The 20938-nt window shown below is 36.8% G+C and overlaps 1 protein-coding gene across 44 annotated transcripts in view; it reads right to left on the bottom strand.

The window, feature by feature from the left end:
• INVS (inversin) overlaps nt 1-20938 on the bottom strand; it is a 160290-nt gene that overhangs the window by 63521 nt on the left and 75831 nt on the right. For 43 of the 44 annotated variants that reach the window (XR_014824714.1, XR_014824684.1, XR_014824677.1 and 40 more), the window contains 6 exons: nt 19406-19573; nt 14832-15012; nt 12243-12352; nt 8706-8877; nt 1966-2121; nt 1353-1582 (listed from right to left, as the gene is read on the bottom strand). Coding sequence is in view for 30 of the 44 variants with exons in the window: in XM_084990979.1 (XP_084847105.1) it covers nt 1353-1582; nt 1966-2121; nt 8706-8877; nt 12243-12352; nt 14832-15012; nt 19406-19573 (1017 nt within the window). In the remaining 14 variants the exon portion in view is untranslated. Of the gene's footprint in view, nt 1-1352; nt 1583-1965; nt 4272-5091; nt 5378-8705; nt 8878-12242; nt 12353-14831; nt 15013-19405; nt 19574-20938 lie in introns of those variants that run through there. The other variant, XM_084991123.1, reaches the window with a different exon arrangement.

Here is a 20938-nt window from a genome sequence, read left to right as displayed (position 1 = left end):
CTCTTAGCAACCAGAAGTATAAGGGAACCTATGGCAAACATCATATTCAATGGTGAAATATTTAAAGATTTCCCCTGAAAAGCCAGAATGAGTTAAGGATGTCAACTATTACCAATTATATTCAATACTGCATTGGAGGTCCTAGATAGTTCAATAAGGTAAGACAAAGAAATGAAAGGCATAAGGATTGGAAGGAAAGAAAAAAATTTATTACTCATAGACAGAATTATTTTTATGTGGATAGTCCAAAACAATACACAAAAAAACTAACAGAAGTGGGAAGTAGCTCACATAAGTAAAATACTACTTACGTAAGAACTGGAAACTTGTATAAAAAAATGTAAAAGGTACTACAAATTATAAAAGATCCCTTTCTAATAATATAGGTACATGGACCATACTGTACATATTTTTCATTATGTGACTTTCACATATAATAATAACAATCTTGGTAAATACTTATTAAGTGAATTAATAGGGAATATATTGTCTGACCTGGAAAACATGCCAGTATTTTTAAAGAATTAAAGTAATTAAAGTAGCAAACAAATGTCAATATTGGCTAAGTTGAGAGAAGTAAATACATGTGCTATGAAGCTGAGGGAATAACAGATTAACCTACATGTTTTAGTAATTGGTTTGACAGTATATACCAGGGCCTAGTCACAGTCATACACCTTTGCTTACTTTGATTCAGTAATAATCTTACTTAGGTGAAGTTAGTCTAATAACCCAAAAGAAAAAAGTTCAAGAAGTTAAATGCACAATGATTAATGCAATATGTTCTATAAATAATAAAAAAGTGTGCAGCAGTGGGAAGTTAATTATAAGTTTAGGTTACAGGCATAGTTTGGACCCTGACTCTTCCTGACACACCCACCACTGCTGTCACCTTAGGGTAATTATTTAAGTTCCATAAACTTTTATTTCTGCATCTGTAAAACAAGAATAATAGTAGCTTCTTTGTTTTTTGGCTGCACCAAAGTGAAAAGATACCGGTGATACCGAGTGAAAAAATACTGGTGATAATTATAAGTGAACAAAACAAAATGTGCTTTGTAAAATCATATCATATATATATTTACATATATATATGCATATATCATGCATATAAATTTTATAACATTTATAAAACAATTCCCATTCTATATTATGACTTTGTTAAATTATACATGGATATACAGACAAGGACTAGAAGAGAACATGGACAAATAAAGAGCATTTTTAATTGACATATTTGTGAGTGAGCTTTTCATTTGGTAAATTGTTGTTTTTCTTAATTTTAATTGACAAAGAAGCAATACACCAAACACTTTGGAGCAAACAGTACAGAAAAGATCTAGAATTTCTACCTCTTTGTCTTGAATGTTAGGATCTGCGTTGTTTTCCATAAGCACTGCCATGCAGTTGATGTATCCCCCATACGCAGCGCACTGCAGCGGGGTTCTTCCTGCGTAATCCTGCACATTTGGGTTGATCTTATTTTCTATCAATATCTGGCAGACATCAGCATTTCCCCCCAGCGCTGCCCAATGCAGAAGAGAATGCCCATCTTGGTCAACCAGATCTACCCTTGCTCCACCTGAACAGGCAAAAATAAAATGAAAATGTCTACTATAGAGAGCATTTGTTAAAAAGAAGTTTAAAAAAATATAACAACAGTCCTTTAAAAGCTTTATGCTTAGCAAAAAGCTTCCACATATATCACCTATAGTCAGGCAGGAATCCTAACCCTTTATCATGAAATGGGATGGAGGAATCAAGGAGGTGGAATGACCTTTCTAAAATCAAACAGCTACTAACAGGAGGAGCCAGGAGCAGACTTCAAGTTTCCTGATGCCAGACTCTTCCCTCCAACCTTCTACCTGGGCAGTTCCCTGCCATGTAAAGCTGTATTTCAAAAGGCAAATGCAAGAAATCCCACCTTTGGAGAGTGACTTATTAGGAGCCCTTTTAATAACTAACCTTTAATAAGTGTCTGAATGACATCTTTGTGTCCCATCTCACAGGCACGGAAAAGTGGAGTATGTTTCATGACATCAGTAGCATCTACTTGAGCGTTATTTTCCAATAATAACTCCACAGTGCTGACATGGCCAGAAAGGGCAGCAGCATGCAAAGCTAAAGAGGAAGTGAAAGAAAGTGAAGAACTTTTAAATAACAACTTTATCTTTTAATTCTTCTAACTATGTATGTACCTGTTTTGATTTTCCCATCATTTTGGCTAAATGCAATTTAGTCTTCAGAATTTTCCGTTTTTCACTTTTATAGATTTCTATCTTCCTTTCTATTCATATGTATTACTCACACTTTTCTCCTTTCCTGTTACCTTTCCCATCTCACTGTTTTCTTCCTTTCCATCCTGTTGGTCTGAAATGGTCTCTACGTCTCAGTTACTAGTTTATTAATAATCTTTTCCTTTTTCTAAGAGAATGAGAGAACAAAAAATGTCAAAGAGAAATGAGTTAAATGATGCAGGCAATTCTGACCACAAACCCACTCAAGTAGTAAATGCCCCTGAGGGACTGTGTGATGGGAGCCTTCAATTTCCTATTCCTTCAGCTGGTTACTTGTACTATTCCTGCAGGTGGTCTGTGCACCTACATGGTACCGAGAGTGTGCGCATCTTACTGCACTGAGTGCATTTTTCATACAGCATGGCTCCAAATGCTAGCCAGCTATTCTCTTGGTGCCCAGTTTAAAAACAGCAATTCTTTTCAGCAATGGAATGTGATTTTCTCTCTGGTTAGGGTTTTTTGTTTGTTGGTTGGTTAGTTGGTCTTTTTAGGGCTGCACCCACGACATATGGAGGTTCCTAGGCTAGGGGTCCAATCATAGCTATAACCGCCGGCCTATGCCAGAGCCACAGCAATGTGGGATCTGAGCCACGTTTGCGACCTACACCACAGCTCACAGCAACACCAGATCCTTAACCCGCTGAGCAAGGCCAGGGATCAAACATGAGTCCTCATGCTTGCTAGTTGGGTTCGCTAACCACTGAGCCAGAGGGCTTTGAAAAAGTAATTTTGACCATGTGTGAGTTTCATGTTATGCTGATCCCTGCCTATGCTATTCTACTCTAGTGTCTATGTCATGACTCATTAGATTACTCTTTAAATTCTTTCTAATTCTTCACTCTTTAAATTCTTCTGAATTTTTCAGGATAACTGTCAAGAGGCCTGGACCTTTCTCTCCAAGTATTATGACTGTATATTGCCTTGGACAATGTTTTTTTTCACAAAGTGTGATCCATAGGCCCAAACTGGGAAACCTATAAAATGTAGTTCCTAGGGATTGGTTGAGAAGCTAATGTGGGCTGGGTAATAACAATGCTGAGAATTCAGCAGGAAACAAAATAACTAAGTTAAATTTTAGAAGAAGCAGCAAAACCAAACCAAACAAACAAAAACACTGACTCAATAAACATTTACGTATTACAGGGTGATGGATGGTAAAATTAAAGAAATAAGAAGTGTTTTAATATGTAGAATGACCAGGGGATTACTTTGGTTAGGGAAAGTCTTGCTAAGAGGCTGACATTTAAGTTGAGACTAAATCATAAAAAAAGAGAAAGCAAAGATCCCAAGGGAGAGTAGTCTGGGCAACATGAACAATTAAAACAAAGACTGGGATGAATCTATGTGTTTAAGGAAGACAAAGAAGCTGTAGCACAATGAATGAGTGTGAGTTAAGTCAGAAAGGTAGAAAAGGCCAGATCATAAATGACCATACAGGTCAGAGTGATGGAAGACATTAAAGAGGTTTAAGTAGGTGAGTGATATTTGACTTACGCTTTAAAAAGATCACTCACGCTGTTTTGAGAATGCATTGCAGTAAACTAGAATTTAAAGCATGGAGACCAGTTAACACTATTGCAGTAGACTGGGTAAAAATGGTGATGGCTTGGACTAGGGTGGCAGGAGTAGAGATGGAGAGAAGCAGAAAGATTGAGAATGTATTTTGGAGGTGGAATCAATAGGACTTGACAGAATTTGATACAGGATCTCTATATAATCTGGGCATATCCCTAGTAATTCTTATGCATACTTGAGTTTGAAAAGCCTGACCTAAATGGCTCAATGTTAGTTTGGCCTAGACAAGATTCAGATTGGTGTGAGACTTCAAATATTTGAAGTATGTCATGTGCAAAATAACACAGAGTTGAACATTCAGTTTGACAAATTTTGGCTCAGTATAAGGAAGAGCATCCAGCAGAATTAGATTAAGATGGAAGTAATGGGTTCACCATATTTGAGCTGTTCAACCAGAAACTAAAAGACAATGGGGAGACGCCTTTGGTGAAAAACATTGGTGAGAATGTTACAAGGCAGATCAAGGCATAATATATCTGTGAGAGTTCAGTGATTTTCACATTTAAAAACCTAAGAATTTTTTTTCTCCCACGTGAAAAAAAAATTTTGAAATTTTGCTTTTTTGTCTTTTTAGGGCCACACCCAAGGCATATGGAGGTTCCCAGGCTAGCGGTCGAATTAGAGCTGTAGCTGCTGGCCTACACCACAGTGAGAGCAATGCCAGATCCAAGCCATGTCTGTGACCCACACAACAGCTCACAGCAATGCCAGATCCTTAACCCACTGAGCAAGGCCAGGGATTGAACCTGTGTCCTCAGGAATACAAGTCAGATTCGTTTCTGCTGAGCCATGATGGGAACTACCCCAAGGGAAATTTTTAAAACACCCAACATATAACATAGTTAAGTAGGGGTAGCGGGTTACCCACTTAAGAAACCATATCCTTAGCAGCACTTCAGGTATCTCTACAGGAATGTGTTATTCTGAAGTACATGGTTTGGAAAATCCTGGACTAGATTTAATTTTAAGGTACCTTTTTCTTTTTTGGCTTTTTAGGGCCACACCTGTAGGATATGGAAGTTCCCTGGCTACGGATCAAATTGGAGCTGCAGCTACAGCTACACCATAGCCACAGCAATGCCAGACCCAAGCCGCATCTGGGACTTAACACCACAGCTCACGGTAATGCTGGATCCTTAACCCACTGAGTGAGGCCAGGAGCCTGCATAGTAGGTCGGGTTCATTTCCACTGAGTCACAACAGGAACTCCTTAAGGTACATTTTTTTTTTTTTTTTTTTTTTTTTTTTTTTTTTGGTCTTCTTACCATTTCTTGGGCCGCTCCTGCAGCATATGGAGGTTCCCAGGTTAGGGGTTGAATCGGAGCTGTAGCCACCAGCCTACGGCAGAGCCACAGCAACGCGGGATCCGAGCCGCATCTGCAACCTACACTACAGCTCACGGCAACGCCGGATCGTTAACCCACTGAGCAAGGGCAGGGATCGAACCCGCAACCTCATGGTTCCTAGTCGGATTCGTTAACCACTGTGCCACAACGGGAACTCCCTTTAAGGTGTTTTTTTTTTTTTTTTTTTTTTTTTTTTTTTGTCTTTTTGTTGTTGTTGTTGTTGTTGTTGCTATTTCTTGGGCCGTTCCCGAGGCATATGGAGGTTCCCAGGCTAGGGGTTGAATCGGAGCTGTAGCCACCAGCCTACGCCAGAGCCACAGCAACGCGGGATCCGAGCCGCGTCTGCAACCTACACCACAGCTCACGGCAACGCCGGATCGTTGACCCACTGAGCAAGGGCAGGGACCGAACCCGCAACCTCATGGTTCCTAGTCGGATTCGTTAACCACTGCGCCACGACGGGAACTCCCCTTTAAGGTATTTTTAATGCTGAAATTCTACAGTCGTGTAATGTGGCATCAAGTACACAGCATATACTCTTCAAACAAATATTAATGTCAAATTTTTTAAAAACAGACAAAATTTTAATTAAGCAAAAGTTTGAATTAATGATTATTTTAAAGGAAATTCCCCATTTCTGCTTTCATTTACTTTATTTAAAAATAACCTTAGACTACTGTTGTTGGTCCCTCTTTGAAAAAATACCACATTTTCATAGGAGCTTTAAAAATTATTTTTGATAACTTTATATTATGGAAATTTTCAAACATATTCAAAAGTAAAGGACTACTGAACTCAATATAGTCATTGCCTGGCATCAACAATTATCAATGCATGGCTAATTTGTTTCATCTAACTTCTATCCATTCCCCTCACTTCTGATTGTTTTGAAGAAAATTCCAGAGTCATATCCTTCTGTCTGTGAGTATCTTAGTATGTCTGAAAGACAAGGATTCTTTTTAAAATACAACCACTGTGTCGGTCTGAGTCCAATCAAGAGACAGAAACCACACTCACACTAGATACTCTAACAGAGAGATTTCAAGATAAAGAATTGTTAGCTTTGTCTTAAAGAACTAAAAAAGCAAAAAGGGAACACTAAGGTATCACACAGAGGCAGTAAATGCAGAAAACAGCTAGCTCCCCTGAGACCAAGGGAACAAAAAGAAGAAGAGGATGGAATTGTTAAGACTTCAAAAGCTTAGAAGAGGCACCCTGCAGAACTGAAACTCAGACCTCTGAGGAGGGGCTCTGCTTAGGCTGTTGCTGCTATCTCTGAGGAGGGTGCTCTTTGGCTGGTACTATGAGGGTCAGAAAAAGCAGAGTGAAATTAACTTGCTATTGGAATAAGCTGTCACTGCTCTGCTTGGTAATAAGATTTACTAGGGTAATACTGACAGGAACAGGAAACAAAAACAAGAATAGGAAGCAAACAGGAAGATGTAATCCCTCATTCCTCTTCCAGCTTTCCAGTCTCCCTGTACTGCCCGCTATAGGCTGACTCCCCTGCTGGCAAAGGGAGAATGTGGTTTGCAGAACCCCAGCCATGGCAATGCAAAGAAAAGATAGTCCCACTTGATACCTAGAAAATATTAACAAAAATTTTATAATATCAAAAATCCAGATAGTGTTCACATTTTCCTGAAGGCTTATGGTTTTTTCCTAGTGTTAATGTATTTGAATCAAGATCCCCATATACTGCTGTTGATAAGAACTCATTTTTAATTAAAGGAAAACAGCCCTTTAGAGGGGTGATGTAGAGGAACACACTGGCATAGAAGAGAAATGTCAGGAAAATATCTCTGACATAGTAAAATCTCCTTAGGAAAAGAGCTCAGGGAATGAATGAATTTGAGAAGAATTTATGTCTCAATCCCAACTATGATGCACATCACAAAGACAACTTTGGTTAAGAGAATACAAGTATCCCAGCCCATACTTTATTAAAATACATGAAAAGTTAAACAAAAAGTTATGGTAGTGACAAAGATTATATACTAATAACAGTCTGACAAAAATTTTAAATGTTCTGACCATTTATAAACTCAGCGTCCTATGTGTCTGTACAATACTCCTTAAGAAGCTTTAGGTCTACTATGAAGCTTTGATAAAGAACTAGCTTTGGGGAGTTCCCACTGTGGGCCAAGGACCCAATGTTTTCTCTGTGAGAATGTGGGTTTGATCTCTGGCCTTGCTCAGTGGGTTAAGGATCTGGCATTGCCACAAGCTGCATGTAGGTCACAGATGCAGCTTGGATCTGGTGTCGCCATGGTTGTGGCATAGGCCAGTAGCTGCAGCTTCAATTCAATCCCTAGCCCAGGAACTTCCACATGCTGCAGGTACAGCCATAAAAAAGAAAAAAATAAAATAAAAGAAACTTTTGGAAGTTAAACCCTTTAATCATAATTGATATTATCTCTTTTTAAACAATTGGAAGGTGTGACGGTATAGGACAAGGGAGGGAGACATTAGGTGTCTCCATTCCCTCTGTCCCCCAAGTGCTGCATCAATAGTTCTGGTGAACAAGAAAGATCTTATCCAGGATAATAGGTAGGTGCAAATGGCTCTCATATGTTTTTACAAATAAGAAAACATAACATTGAGAGGCAAATAGCTGAGGGTTCAGGGTTACTGTGCTGTTGTGTGATTTTTCTTTCTCTTTCTGACTTGCAATGTGGATATATAGGTATCCACTGACATCTGTGGGGGATTGGTTCCAGGAGTCCCCATGGATACCAAAATCTGAAGATGCTCAAGCCCCTTTATATAAGACGGTGCAGTACAATGAATACAAGTCAGTCCTCCACACCCACAGATGTGAAACTCTCAGATATGGAGGCTTGATGGCATTACAGAAGGAAGAGACCTCCAAGGTAACAATGAGTGTTTAAAAAACTTGCACTTCTCTTAGTATTCAACACAGAGTTAGAGGGCTCTCATATTACAAAAAGAGATTAAAGGAAGCACTTAGTAAGAGTTTTTGAAACTGTGAAATGTCTAGAGTCATAGGAGATTATCTCTAAAACGGGAGATTCGGGATGCAGCAGCGCTATCCAAAACTGAGAAAAGAGTATACGTGGTAAATGAGACCGGAGAGAACATAATTAGATTGTGCATTCCTTAAAATATAATTCTAAATTTTTGAAAATACAGTTAATAACTACTCAATATGCATAGTTTTAAAGTACAGGTTGATGCTTTTTATGCAAAGATATATGATCAGAAGAGTTCCTGCACTCATGTCTAAAGAGCAACAAGACCAAGATTCACTTGGTAGAAGCATAGGCTAATTTAAGCAATAATACTTGAAAGAAATAAAGTCACTGAAGTGATATCCTGGCAACCTAACCTTAAAAAGTAAAGATGAAAGTCAAACAATGTTAGATTAGGAACAATGGTTTCAACTTACTATTTTACAAATGTTAGAGCACCACCTACACTTTGGAGCCTGGAGGAAAGCAAAATGAATATGTCTATAGATTCTTACCTGTGCCTCCATATTTATCTGCCATGTTAATGTCAATGTCAGATTTTAAATTCAGCATAGTCCTAAGGACATCATCACTGCCTTTCCCAGCAGCCCACATAAAGGATGTTCTCCCTTCAAGGTCTGAGTCATCTTTTACTGAAGGATGTTTTAGAAACACTTTAACTGTTTCCTGTAAGAAAACTTCATTTAAATTTTGAGACAACAGAGTGAGGGGCATTTTCTATGATAATAAAGCCAGAGTTACGACTTTCACTAAAAAGCAAAATATTTTTTTTCCTCTACTTTTGAATCAAATGAAATTATCTCTTTTATTAATAACAAAACTATAATTTCCACTGAAACTAACCATATTCTGTCCTTATATATTGGTTTTAGTCTTCATAGCACTTGAAAATTATAACCCCCTCATTCAACATTCTGATAACTGAGAATGATCATGTTTAAAAACTTAACTGCAGAGAAGGCCAATATATTCTCTCACTGTTTTGTTATTGTTTTTTAAAATAGTTAATACATCTATTCAATAATGATAGGTGGTTACTGAGAAATGTAGTGTTCGATTCCTTTAAACAAGTATTTATTCAGCAATTCCTACATTTAAGGTCCTTCCTCTATGGGATCATACAAAAATTAGGACCCTTATTAATTCTAATAGTGCTTGACAATTTTCATGGAGGTTAATATTTATAGCATTTAAAATTGCATCTTTCCTCAAAACTCAGATGCTCACAAACTTTTAGGCAGATCATAGAAACTTATGCTTGAATAGAAACAAAATAGTTTCAAAAAAAATTTCTGGAGGCTGTTAGTTGGCTAAAAATTATAAAATGTTGATGCTTAATATTTTGAAGAAAGAAAAAGTTTAAGGGCTAATTTAATCCAGCTCCTTGTTTCACAGATGAAATTTAGGCTCAAGGTCATGAAAACATTGGTAGCAGATACTGGAGTAGAATCCAAGGTTAAATCACTGCATTCTTTCCACTGCTATACACAATGCTTCCTAGATTTAACATGAATTGTTGAGCTGCTGGGATATTATAGCTTAGTGCTCAGAGGATCTATTTTATGTGTTTATTAAGTAGATTCGAATAAATAAATGAATTTTTTAAATGGTGATTTTTTTTGCTTTCTTTTAATAATTTGCAAACATTTCTTTGTTGAATACGTTTTCTTATTAATGAATGTTTGCAAGGATGTTATGGGTCTTTCGTTGTTTATGAATTTTTGTTTGTTTGTTTGTTTGGTCCGCACCTGTGGCATATGGAGGTTCCCAGGCTAGGGGACCAATCAGAGCTACAGCTGCTGGCCTACGCCACAGCCACAGCAACGGCAGATCTGAGCCACATCTGCGACCTACACCATAGCTCACGGTAATGCTGGATCCTTAATCCACTGAGCGAGGCTGGGGATCAAACCTGCAACCTCATGGTTCCTAGTCAGATTCATTTCCACTGTGCCATGACAGGAACTCCTGTTTACGATGATTTTTTTTTTTTTTTAAAGAGAATTACAACCTCTTGTGAGTTAATAGAATCTAAGGGATCAAGGGACTTGAAATTGAGCTTAGAAAATCTGCATAATTATTTAAAAAACTATTTCTGTAATTGGCATATTATCTACAGCAAGTGTTTTTTTTAATAAACATCTATAATGTTCTAGTATTCTTTCCTACTCCTCTTAGCATAGTTACTTAATTACTTGTTCTTGTACATATGTTAAATTTGGAGCCTAAAACCTGGGTTCAAGATTTTGGGCAAATCATTTAATCCCTTAGAACCTTAGTTTCCTCATTTGTAAATAGAAATACCATGTCTTTTCATAGGCCTGTGCTGGAATATGGACTGAATTCTGATTTTCATAGATTGACAAGACTAGGCCAATTGAATTTCTTATTTATTTGTAATAAGAATGAACTCCTCCTCAAAATCCTCTGTATTTTTCTGAGATCTTATATGACGGTTTATCAAAACTCTAGGTGATAAATAGACTAGATTTTTAGGAATGCCAGGAGGGAGGACTATAGCTATAGTGGCTCTGGGCACCAGAGAGAAAGAAAGGTGGGAAAAAACAGGTATTTTAGCAAGCCAAGTATTCAGTATATTCAATGGTGCATTTGGTGAGGTCAGGAAGGTGGAATTATACTATGTTGAAGACGACATTCTTATAATTTAAAGAAACCAAGAGTTTCACTATGCATACCCATGTAGAAGGCATCAAAGTCCATTATGACTGCTTTAATATGGGTCTCTTTGGATGCGTCTCTAGTTCTTAGTGGCCGCTCATACCCAGGAAGCTGAAGCAGCCTAGACATTATTGTGCTTGCTGGAACAGGTGACATAATGGATAAGAAAGTGCTTTGTAAACTGTAAAGGGCAGTAAGGAAATAACTATATGATATCACTTACATCTGGAATCTAATACATGGCACAAATGAATCTTTCCACAGAAAAGAAACTCATGGACTTGGAGAACACACTTGTGGTTGCCAAGGGGGAGGGGGAGGGAGTGGGATGGACTGAGAGCTGGGGGTTAATAAGTGTAATCTATTGCATTTGGAGTGGATAAGCAATGAGATCCTGCTGTATAGCACAGGGAACTAGATCTAGTCACTTGTGATGGAACATGATGGAGGGTAATGTGAGAAAAAGAATGTGTATATATATATATATATATGTGTGTGTGTGTGTGTGTGTGTGTGTGTGACTGCGTCACTTTGCTGTACAATAGAAAACTGACAGAATACTGTAAACCAACTATAATGAAAAAAATAAAAAAAGAACTATTAATGATCATGAAAGGTGGGAAAAACCAGGATATACTAATAATTCATATTTTTTCTTCTCAGATATATAATAAAATTATTAGCACAAATAATAATAATGATGCAATCTATTTTTTGGGTAGTCTTTAGGCCAAGCATTACACTAGGCACTGGTCATAAGTTTTCTCTAATTCTTAGAGTAATCCTGAAGGAAAAGGTATAATTATTTTCATTTTTACATATGAAGAAAGAGACTCAGTTAAGAAAATTGTATAAGGTCATGCTGCTAGTAAACTTCACAATCAGGATTTTACCTAAGGTCTGTCTAGTTCTAAAGATTTGCCCACTACCTTCAGTACAATTACAGATTGCTAAACTCTAAGTTGTCCTTAGTGCCTTACAATTAACAAAAAGATGAAGTACACTGACAGCAAGGCAAACTATTACACTGAATAATAAAACAAAAATTCTTTAAAACTGCACATGTGACTAACGACTTTATAAAAATTAATATTATCACCTGATTCACAGTGAACAGTATAAGCAATTATTAAAAAAATAACTGCTACACAAACACACAAATGAATACATGTAACAGTGAAATCTGAAAGTCAGTGGATTGTATCAATGTCAATTTCCTGTTTATGACATTGTATTTACACTTTTGCAAGAAGTTATCAATGTAGTAAACTGAATGGGGGTACATGGAATTTTGCTGTTTGCTTCTTACAACTCAACATTTTAAAAAAAAGTAATTACGGTGATTTACTTACAGCAAAGTTACTCTGAGCTGCATAGTGCAAGGGTGTTGCTCCTTGGCTGTCAGATGGGATGGTTCCAGACTTATTTCTTTCTAAAAGGAGATGGACAATCTGTGCATGCCCTAAAAGCAGACACAAGGTAGTTATCACATAAAAGGACTAATTCATCTATAATCCATTTAAAGGAAAGGGGTGAGAAAAACCACTAGCACATAAACCAGCATTTAAATGGTTTTGGAATGGTGGCCCCCGAACTGTCTCTCCTAACTTCTCACTGAAATACTATGATTGATGTGGCACAAAGGCAAAAGCTTACACTAAAATTTAACGCTTCAATCAGGAAGGAAATAACTAACTATCATTGCCAGATTGAGAAACAAACAAACAAAAAAACAAACCGTATCAGATATTGGCTCACTGCATTCCCTGGCTTCACCTTATAAAACTGCCTATAAAAAGGGAAGGAAGGTGCATTAGAAGTCAGTCCCTCTCAGTCATCGGTGTCCCTAGCCTCCAGGTTCCATTGCACAACCAGTCAGAACTGTACGGCTGTTCTCTCCAGCCATTCAGGAGAATTATAACACAATCTCTCGTAACCTCTGAGGCCTTCTCTCCATCCTCTCTCACCTCCCTCCCCCAATTTTTAAGCATCTACACAGTGATTTCAAATCCCAGGAAATAAGTGCACAGGAATGATGAGGTGGTTGTGGAAAAAAATGTTCTGCAATACATTCTGGAGGATGTAGATGTGGCCTTCACAAGTGAGGACCTGTAAAGAGGATCAAAGAATGAACAAGCCTGGTAACAGTATGTTTAGGATACCAGAATGTCACACATGCCATTGTTCAGTATATAGGGAACCAGGCAGAAGAAGATTCCACATTAGCAGAGCAAGAATACACTGCATGAAAACCAGGCAGACAAAAAGGAATCTGAATGGGAGTTGAGCTCATCTATCTGCTCTCCACCTATGGTTTGAGATAGAGTTCTCCATAACACAAATGGGCAAAAGTACATCTTATCTTGTTTGAAAGATAAAGACAGAAATTCAGAAAAGGCTATATGAAAATATATTCAGGACAGGGAAAAGAAACACCATCAGAAAGAAAAAAGCATACCTCAGAAAATGATCTAGAGAAGGATCCAGAGGGAAATTTCAAGCAACTGTTTGGGATCCTTGACTTGTGGAAAGAGATGGTCTCTATCAAATGAGACAGAATATCCTAAGAAGAAGATAATCTGAAATGAAAATGTAAAGGAAGGAGGTAAAAAGGAAAAAAAGCTGAGATAAAAAGAAATATGGATGAGAGAAGGAAATCAAAATATAACCTAAAATACAATCTACAAGAGGCAGAAAGAAAGCAGAACTTGTGGAACAAAAAGGCAATTTAGTGTCATGGAGACAAATTTGCAAAGTCCTCCTAGAATGCAGAGGAAAAGAGATGAAACTGAACATTGAAATGAAACTGCAAAATAAATCTGACTATAAAACGGAATACAAATGTAAGCATCATTTTAAAAAGAGACAATACATAATTTAAAACTAAATTCGTGATAATAATGGTTTATTAATAATTACTAATATGAAATAATAACTGTCAAATTACATTAACATACGCAAAGAGTTATAAGTGAAAGTGTGCTAAAGTCCTCATTTTATCACAACTTTTTTTTTTTTTTTGGGCCATGCCCGAGGCATATAGAAGTTCCCAGGCCAGGGAGAGAACCTGCACCACTGAAGTGACCTGAGCCACAGCAGTGATAATGCCAGATCCTTAACCCGCCAGGCCACAGGGAACTCCTAAATTCCTCACTTTAAAAAGATGAGAATCGGTAGATGTAGTTTTTGCTCTTGACTCTGACTTGGGCTTTACAAAGTTTTTGATAAATTTAAAAGTAACTATTAGTAGAATCTAAAAACTCTCCCAAAACATTAGGCAATTCCAAACCAAATAACAACAAATATAATCCATATGCCACAAGGCAGAAAACAAAAGAAACAGAAAAAAACCCAAATAAGGAAAAGACTAAAACACAGCTAATACTCAAAGAGCAGAATAATGAAAAAAAGATTAATTTATACAACTTATAATAATGAATATGAATGGGTAAAACTCCTTCACTAAAAGAGAAAGGCTCTCAGATTGCCAAAAATTAGTCTTATACAAATATATACATACTTTCTCTTCTAAAAAAGCGATCCCCAAAAAGGTTAAGAAAAAGACATATTAGGGAATAGGAAGAAAAGAAAACCAAATATCATAGTATTACCACAAACATAAAATTAAAGCCCTTCTCCCAAAAAGCAAAGGCAATGAATGTGAAAATTATTTTAAATTTACATGTCAATGAATGTACTTTAATTTATAATAAAAATGAAAAGCTAGGACACAATGTTGAAATAATACATAACAGAATATACTTACATTGCTAAAATTTAAGCATACAACAGGGATTTTAGGTATAAAATGCCACACGTCAATGAAAAATTAATATAATTAAATAGGAGGTGGGAGCTGACAGAGGGAGAGAAGCCAAGGAAAATTCCTATACTCATGCAGTTCCTCCTACTGTTGATACCTGGTTTCACACTTAACTTACCTAGTAAAGCTGCCCAGTGAAGAGGGGTTCGAAATAAGTTATCATAGGATGTTATATTGCAGCTTTCGTATGAGGTCAAGACATCAACCACTGTCACATTCCCATCAGCGACTGCAAAGTGAAGAGGTGTTCGACCCTCGTAGTCTTGCCAGTTCAGTAAAGACTCTGTTGGAGCAGCATCCTGTTTTTAAGGAACCAGAGGCTTCAAACATGCATGGAATCCTCAATAATTCACATTTGACATAAGTATTAGCTGAGCAAATTTTTTTTTTTTTAGGCCCACACCTGCAGCATATGGAAGGCTAGGGGTCAAATCTGAACTGCAGCTGCCTGCCTACAGCACCACAGCTACAGCAACCCCAGATTTGAGCTGCATCTGCAACCTACATCATAGCTGGATGGCAATGCTGGATCCTTAACCCACTGAGCAAGGCCAGGGATTGACCCTGCATCCTCATGGATCCTGGTCAGGTTCGTTACTGCTGAGCCACAACAGGAACTTTAAACTGAGCAACTTTTGAAACCTATATATTCTCTCTCAGCAGAAATAAAGTGATAAAATTCCAGAAAATAGTATATAGTCTAAATCTGTAAAAGCTTATTTTCATACTTAACTACAAAAAGTACAGAAAAGATCCAATAAACAATATATACTATCTAGATTAAACAGGAATCAACATTTTGCCTAAAGTGCTTTTTATATCTATTATGGATTCAGCTAAAGCCATATGTTTTGTATTTTTGCTTCATATATGTACATCCATAAACAATAGATAAACCTTGTATGTGTGTTTTCAATACTTATGCATTATACCATGTACACCCCGAATCTCTCTTTCAACATTACACTTTTGAATTTTTTTCTTTCAACACTATACATTTGGGTATATATGTTGATACAATTCCATTTGTTAGACTACAGTTTAGTTACCGATTCTCCAACTAAAGGACATTAGGTTACTTACATTTTTTCCACTATTAAAATAATGCTGCAATAAATACACTTTCTTTACATGTACCCTTATGGCATACATATGAGATTTTTCTCTAGCCAGATGTTCAAGGAAAATTGCTGGTCTGAAGGGTACCTGTACCTCCAATTAGGTATTGTCAAACTACTCTCCAAATGGTTGTATTAATTAGCATATCCATGATTAATACGCAAGAGTTTATATTTCCCCACATGCTGACACAAATTAACTACTTGGTATTATCAAATTTACTGGTAGTCTGGAGTTAATAGATGCAAACTATTGCATTTGGAGTGGATAAGCAATGAGATCCTGCCGTATAGCACAGGGAACTAGATCTAGTCACTTGTGATAGAACATGATGGAGGACAATGTGAGAAAAAGAATGTATATATATGTATGTGACTGGGTCACTTTGCCGTGTAGTAGAAAACTGATAGAACACTGTAAACCAACTATAATGGGAAAGAAATCATTCAAACAAACAAACAAAAAATAATATTTTTCTCCTTGTAAATATGAAAAGCATTTCACTAATGGTTAATTTATATTTCTTTTATGAATAAGGTTGAGATTTTTTATCATATATTTATTGGATATTTCATTTAAATTGACAATTCATAACACTTATCCATTTTCCTACTGGATCTTTTTTTTTTGTGTGTGTCTTTTTTTGTCATTTCTTGGGCCGCTCCTGTGGCATATGGAGGTTCCCAGGCTAGGGGTCTAATCGGAGCTGTAGCCACAGGCCTACGCCAGAGCCACAGCAACGCAGGATCCGAGCCGCGTCTGCAACCTACATCACAGCTCACGGCAACTCCGGATCGTTAACCCACTGAGCAAGGGCAGGGACCGAACCCGCGACCTCATGGTTCTTAGTCGGATTCGTTAACCACTGCGCCTCGACGGGAATTCCTCTACTGGATCTTTGTAGCAGATGTGATGTACTGCTTTGGTCCCCCTTCAAGACTTCCCCAGCTGCTGCTAGGGCTGCCAGCAGATAACCCTCTACTGTCAGCCTTTTGGAACTGCTTCAGCTACAGGGAATAACCTCACTCAGCATCAGGTCCCTTCTTAGATTAAGACACATCCACAGCCAAGCTCTCTTGCCCCAATTTGAAAACTCTCTGAAGGGCCATCCTAGATTTAGAACTGCCTATACGTCAGTGTATTTTACAAAAGATAGGGGCATAAAAGGTATTATAAACACTACAATAAAAAAAGGAGAAGTAGAATATTACCACAATGGTATTCTAGGCCCTTGAGTCTCCCAAGGACTAAGATGTGTTTACAAGGGAAAAAAATGCCAAAGGTGTGAGGAAATAAGACATTTTGAGTAAGAATAATCTTTCAAGGACTTTAGATCTTGGAATTAACACAAAGAATATAAAATAACTATCCATGAAATATGTAGGAAAATAAAAAATGAAATTAAAGGTGAACAAGGAACGAAAACTATCAAAATGACCTGGCAGATCTGAAAAAGAAGCAAATTAAACTTTTAGAAGTGAAAATATAATCACTACGATCAAAGACTCAATGAACAAAGTAAACAAGAGACTGGACTCAGCTGAAGAAAGACTTGGTAAATTGCAAGGCAGACTTGATGTACCTACCCAGAATGGAGCAGAGAGGGACAAGAAGGTAGAAATGTAAAAAAGAAGTTGAGACATGAAATGGAAAGATCTAAAATATGTATTACTGGAGACCCTATAGGCAGGGATAGAGAGAATGAAAGAGAGGCAATATTTACAGAGATAAGGGCTAAATATTTTCCAGAACCGAGATGCAATCATCAGAATGTATGCCAAACAGGGGAAAAAAAAAAAGTCACACTAGACACATGTAGTAAAACTGTAGGATGCCACACAGAAAAAAAATATTACGTTTTTTTTTTTTTTTTTTTTTTTTTTTGGTCTTTTTAGGGCCACACCCGCAGCACATGGAGGTTCCCAGGCTAGGGGTCTAACCAGAGCTGTTGCTGCTAGCCTACACCACAGCCGCAGCAACGCCAGAGCCGAGCCATATCTGGGACCTACACCACAGCTCACGGCAACTCTGGATCCTTAACCCACTGAGCGAGGCCAGGGATTGAACCCAAAACCTCATGGTTCCTAGTTGGATTCATTAACCACTGTACCACGATGGGAACTCCTAGAAAAAAATTTTAAAAGCAGCCTGAGAGAAAAGATAGATCATCTATAAAGAAATAACAGATCAATAACAGATACTTCAAGAGGAACAATGAAAGGTAGAAAGCAAAATGACAAAAATGACAAAATGAAAGAGCTGAGAAAAGTAACTGTAATGACTTAGAAATATGTATACAGGAAAACTGTACATTCAAGAACATGGTGGAAATGCAGACATTCTTAACAAATAAAATTAGGGAGTTTACCAACACTAAAGGAAGTTCTAAGAATTATATTTCAGGAAGTAAGATAGTAACTGTAAAAGGAAAAATTGAGATTCAAGAAGAAATGCAGAGCAAAGAAATTAGTTAACATGTACATAGAAAGAAATTATTGTATAAATAAAATATTAATATATTTTAGTTTAATTTGTATATTATAGGCAAATAGAACTAAATATTAGACTACCATAACATGTAAGTTGGAATTTAAGGAGTTATTAGAAAACCTCAAAGACTCTACTGACGAATATTCAAAATTAACAAAAAAGTATAACAAATTGATTAGATATATAATTGATCGCCAAAAGTATCAACTGCATTTCTATACACCTGCAACAACCAGTTAAAAACATAGTGTAGATATGCTTCTAAAAAGTTCAAAGCAGCATTGTTTCTAAATAGTAAAAAATAGAAAACAGTTCCAAACACCCGTCAATAACAGACTAATGTAGGTCATTTAATTTTCACAAAATGGAATACTATACAGCAGTAAAAAGTAATACATTACAGCTACTCACAGCAACACAGATAAAATCACCATAACACTGAGCAGGAGAAAAGTATGTTATGGAAGAATACATGCAGTATAATTCTATGTACCTAAAATTCAAAAGCACTAAAAACAAAACAACCTATTGTTAGGGATACAAACATATGCCACAAAACTAAAATGAAAATCAGCGAATGATAAACACAAAATTGAGGATAGTGGCTACCTCCAAGAAAAGAGAAAATACCCAGGGAACTTCAAAGGTGATGGTAATGTACTTGGCTCCTCAGCTCAGTGATGAGTAACAAGTTTCCTTCTTCTTTATACCTTATATGTATACCTTATATTATTGTATAAATATTCATTTATATATACTTACTATTTAATAAGAGCAAGTATAAGACAAAGTCAGGGACGATAAATATAAATTTAGAAAAGCAGTTGATGGGGGACAGGAATGAGCATGGCGCAGCAGGGAAGAATGCATTTGGAAACTGGCACATAGGACACATCTGTGTGATCTTACATAGCAGCATTAAAATGTTGTGTTGGTTGGGTGATGAATGCACAAGTTTGTTGTATTCTTTTGCTTCATAATTTGATGGTGTGTCATATACATGCTTTTGCATATATTGGATATTTCATAATACAATTTTTTTTTGGAAAGGCTACCCAGGTTAGCAGCACCACTTGTACCCACCAGAATGCACCGCACAGTATGAACAGCACTTGGGTCTTTGTGGTTGGCTGCCCAGTGAAGTGGGATCTTGCCTTCAACATCAGGAATTCCAATGTTGGAATCATGCTTGATGAGCAGCTTCACATGCTCAGGGTTATTGTAGTAGGCACTCCAATGCAGAGCTGTTTGCTGCAAAATTGAGAGATTCTCAAAATAACAACAACAATAATAACAGTAATAGTGACAACATAAAGTTTCCCCAGCTTTTATGGTGTGACAGGCACTGTCGTAAGAGCTCTTTATGTTTTATCTCCTGTAATTGTCATGACAATTTCAGGAAATGAGTACTCTTGAATTTGCATGCGATTGATAAGGAAACTGAACAGAGATTTTAACTCAGGCAGTCTGACTCCGGAATCTAATGTCTTAATCCTGGCGGGGATTTAGGTAATCAAGTACAAATAAATGGTAATACTGAGAAAGAGAAAAGCTGCCCAATACTTTATGAATAATTACCAACAAAGTAGGCGATAGTCTTAATTTTTAATTAAAAAAAATTTTTTTTGTCTTGTTAGTGCTGCACCCTCAGCATGTGAAAGTTCTCAGACTAGGGGTCAAAATAGAGCTACAGCTGCCGGCCTATACCGCAACCACAGCAACGCCAGATCTGAGCCGCATCTGGGACCTACACTGCAGCTCATGGTTACCACTGAACCACAAGGGGAACTCCCTAAGTAATGGTCTTGATACTGCAGTAATCACCTTAAGAATCTGATGGAAGATTTTAAATTTTAATATCTACCAGAAAAACATCCATGCATAGGAAATCATGGATCTGGAATCTACTTATGATATCAAAGGATAAATTTAACTACAATTTTACAGGATAAATTATTAGATCTACTTACTGACATTAAGACCCATTTAGAAAATATAGCAACAACTGCTTTATTTTAGATAAAAGTTAAAAATGAACATCCTGAATTTGTTGATGTTACTTTAAAATCTCTTCTGTCATTCTCATCAACTTACTGTTTTCCCTATTAGGAGAATTATTAAGAAAACACACAGAACCTGTTTAGATATACGTTATCCCTTACAAGTATCACTGTCGTCAAGTCACTCTAGAATTAGTTCATTTAACAGCAGGAACCAATCTCATTTGTCATGCTAAAAACTTTAAATGTTGACATATGTGGTATTTATTCAAAGTGTACCTATTGGCATCTAATATGAAGAATTATTATCTAACTCATTACTTTTTGTTTAGTGATAAGTGTAGAACAAAAAAGTCACAAATATCATTGCAATTAAGAGCCTATAACTACATTTTCACTAAACATGTATAGTTTCTGTGATTCTTTTCTTTTCCTATGTTATGTTTGTTCCGAATGTATTTACTGAAACCTACTGAATCTAACAGTAAAAAGTTTGGGGTTGTAATTTTTTTACATGTTTATTTTTTCTTTTTCTAGTAATTCTTCTTTTTTTTTTTTTGACCATGGTAAAATGTACATAACATGAAATTTACTGTTTTAACTATTTCTAAGTGAA

This window comes from Sus scrofa, chromosome 1 (genome assembly GCF_054392235.1).
Source record: "Sus scrofa isolate SSC_HxYL_T2T_F1_AM1 chromosome 1, Sscrofa_HxYL_maternal_Yorkshire_Landrace_v2.0, whole genome shotgun sequence".
NCBI lineage: Eukaryota > Metazoa > Chordata > Mammalia > Artiodactyla > Suidae > Sus > Sus scrofa.
This window is presented reverse-complemented; position numbering and strand designations above follow the sequence as displayed.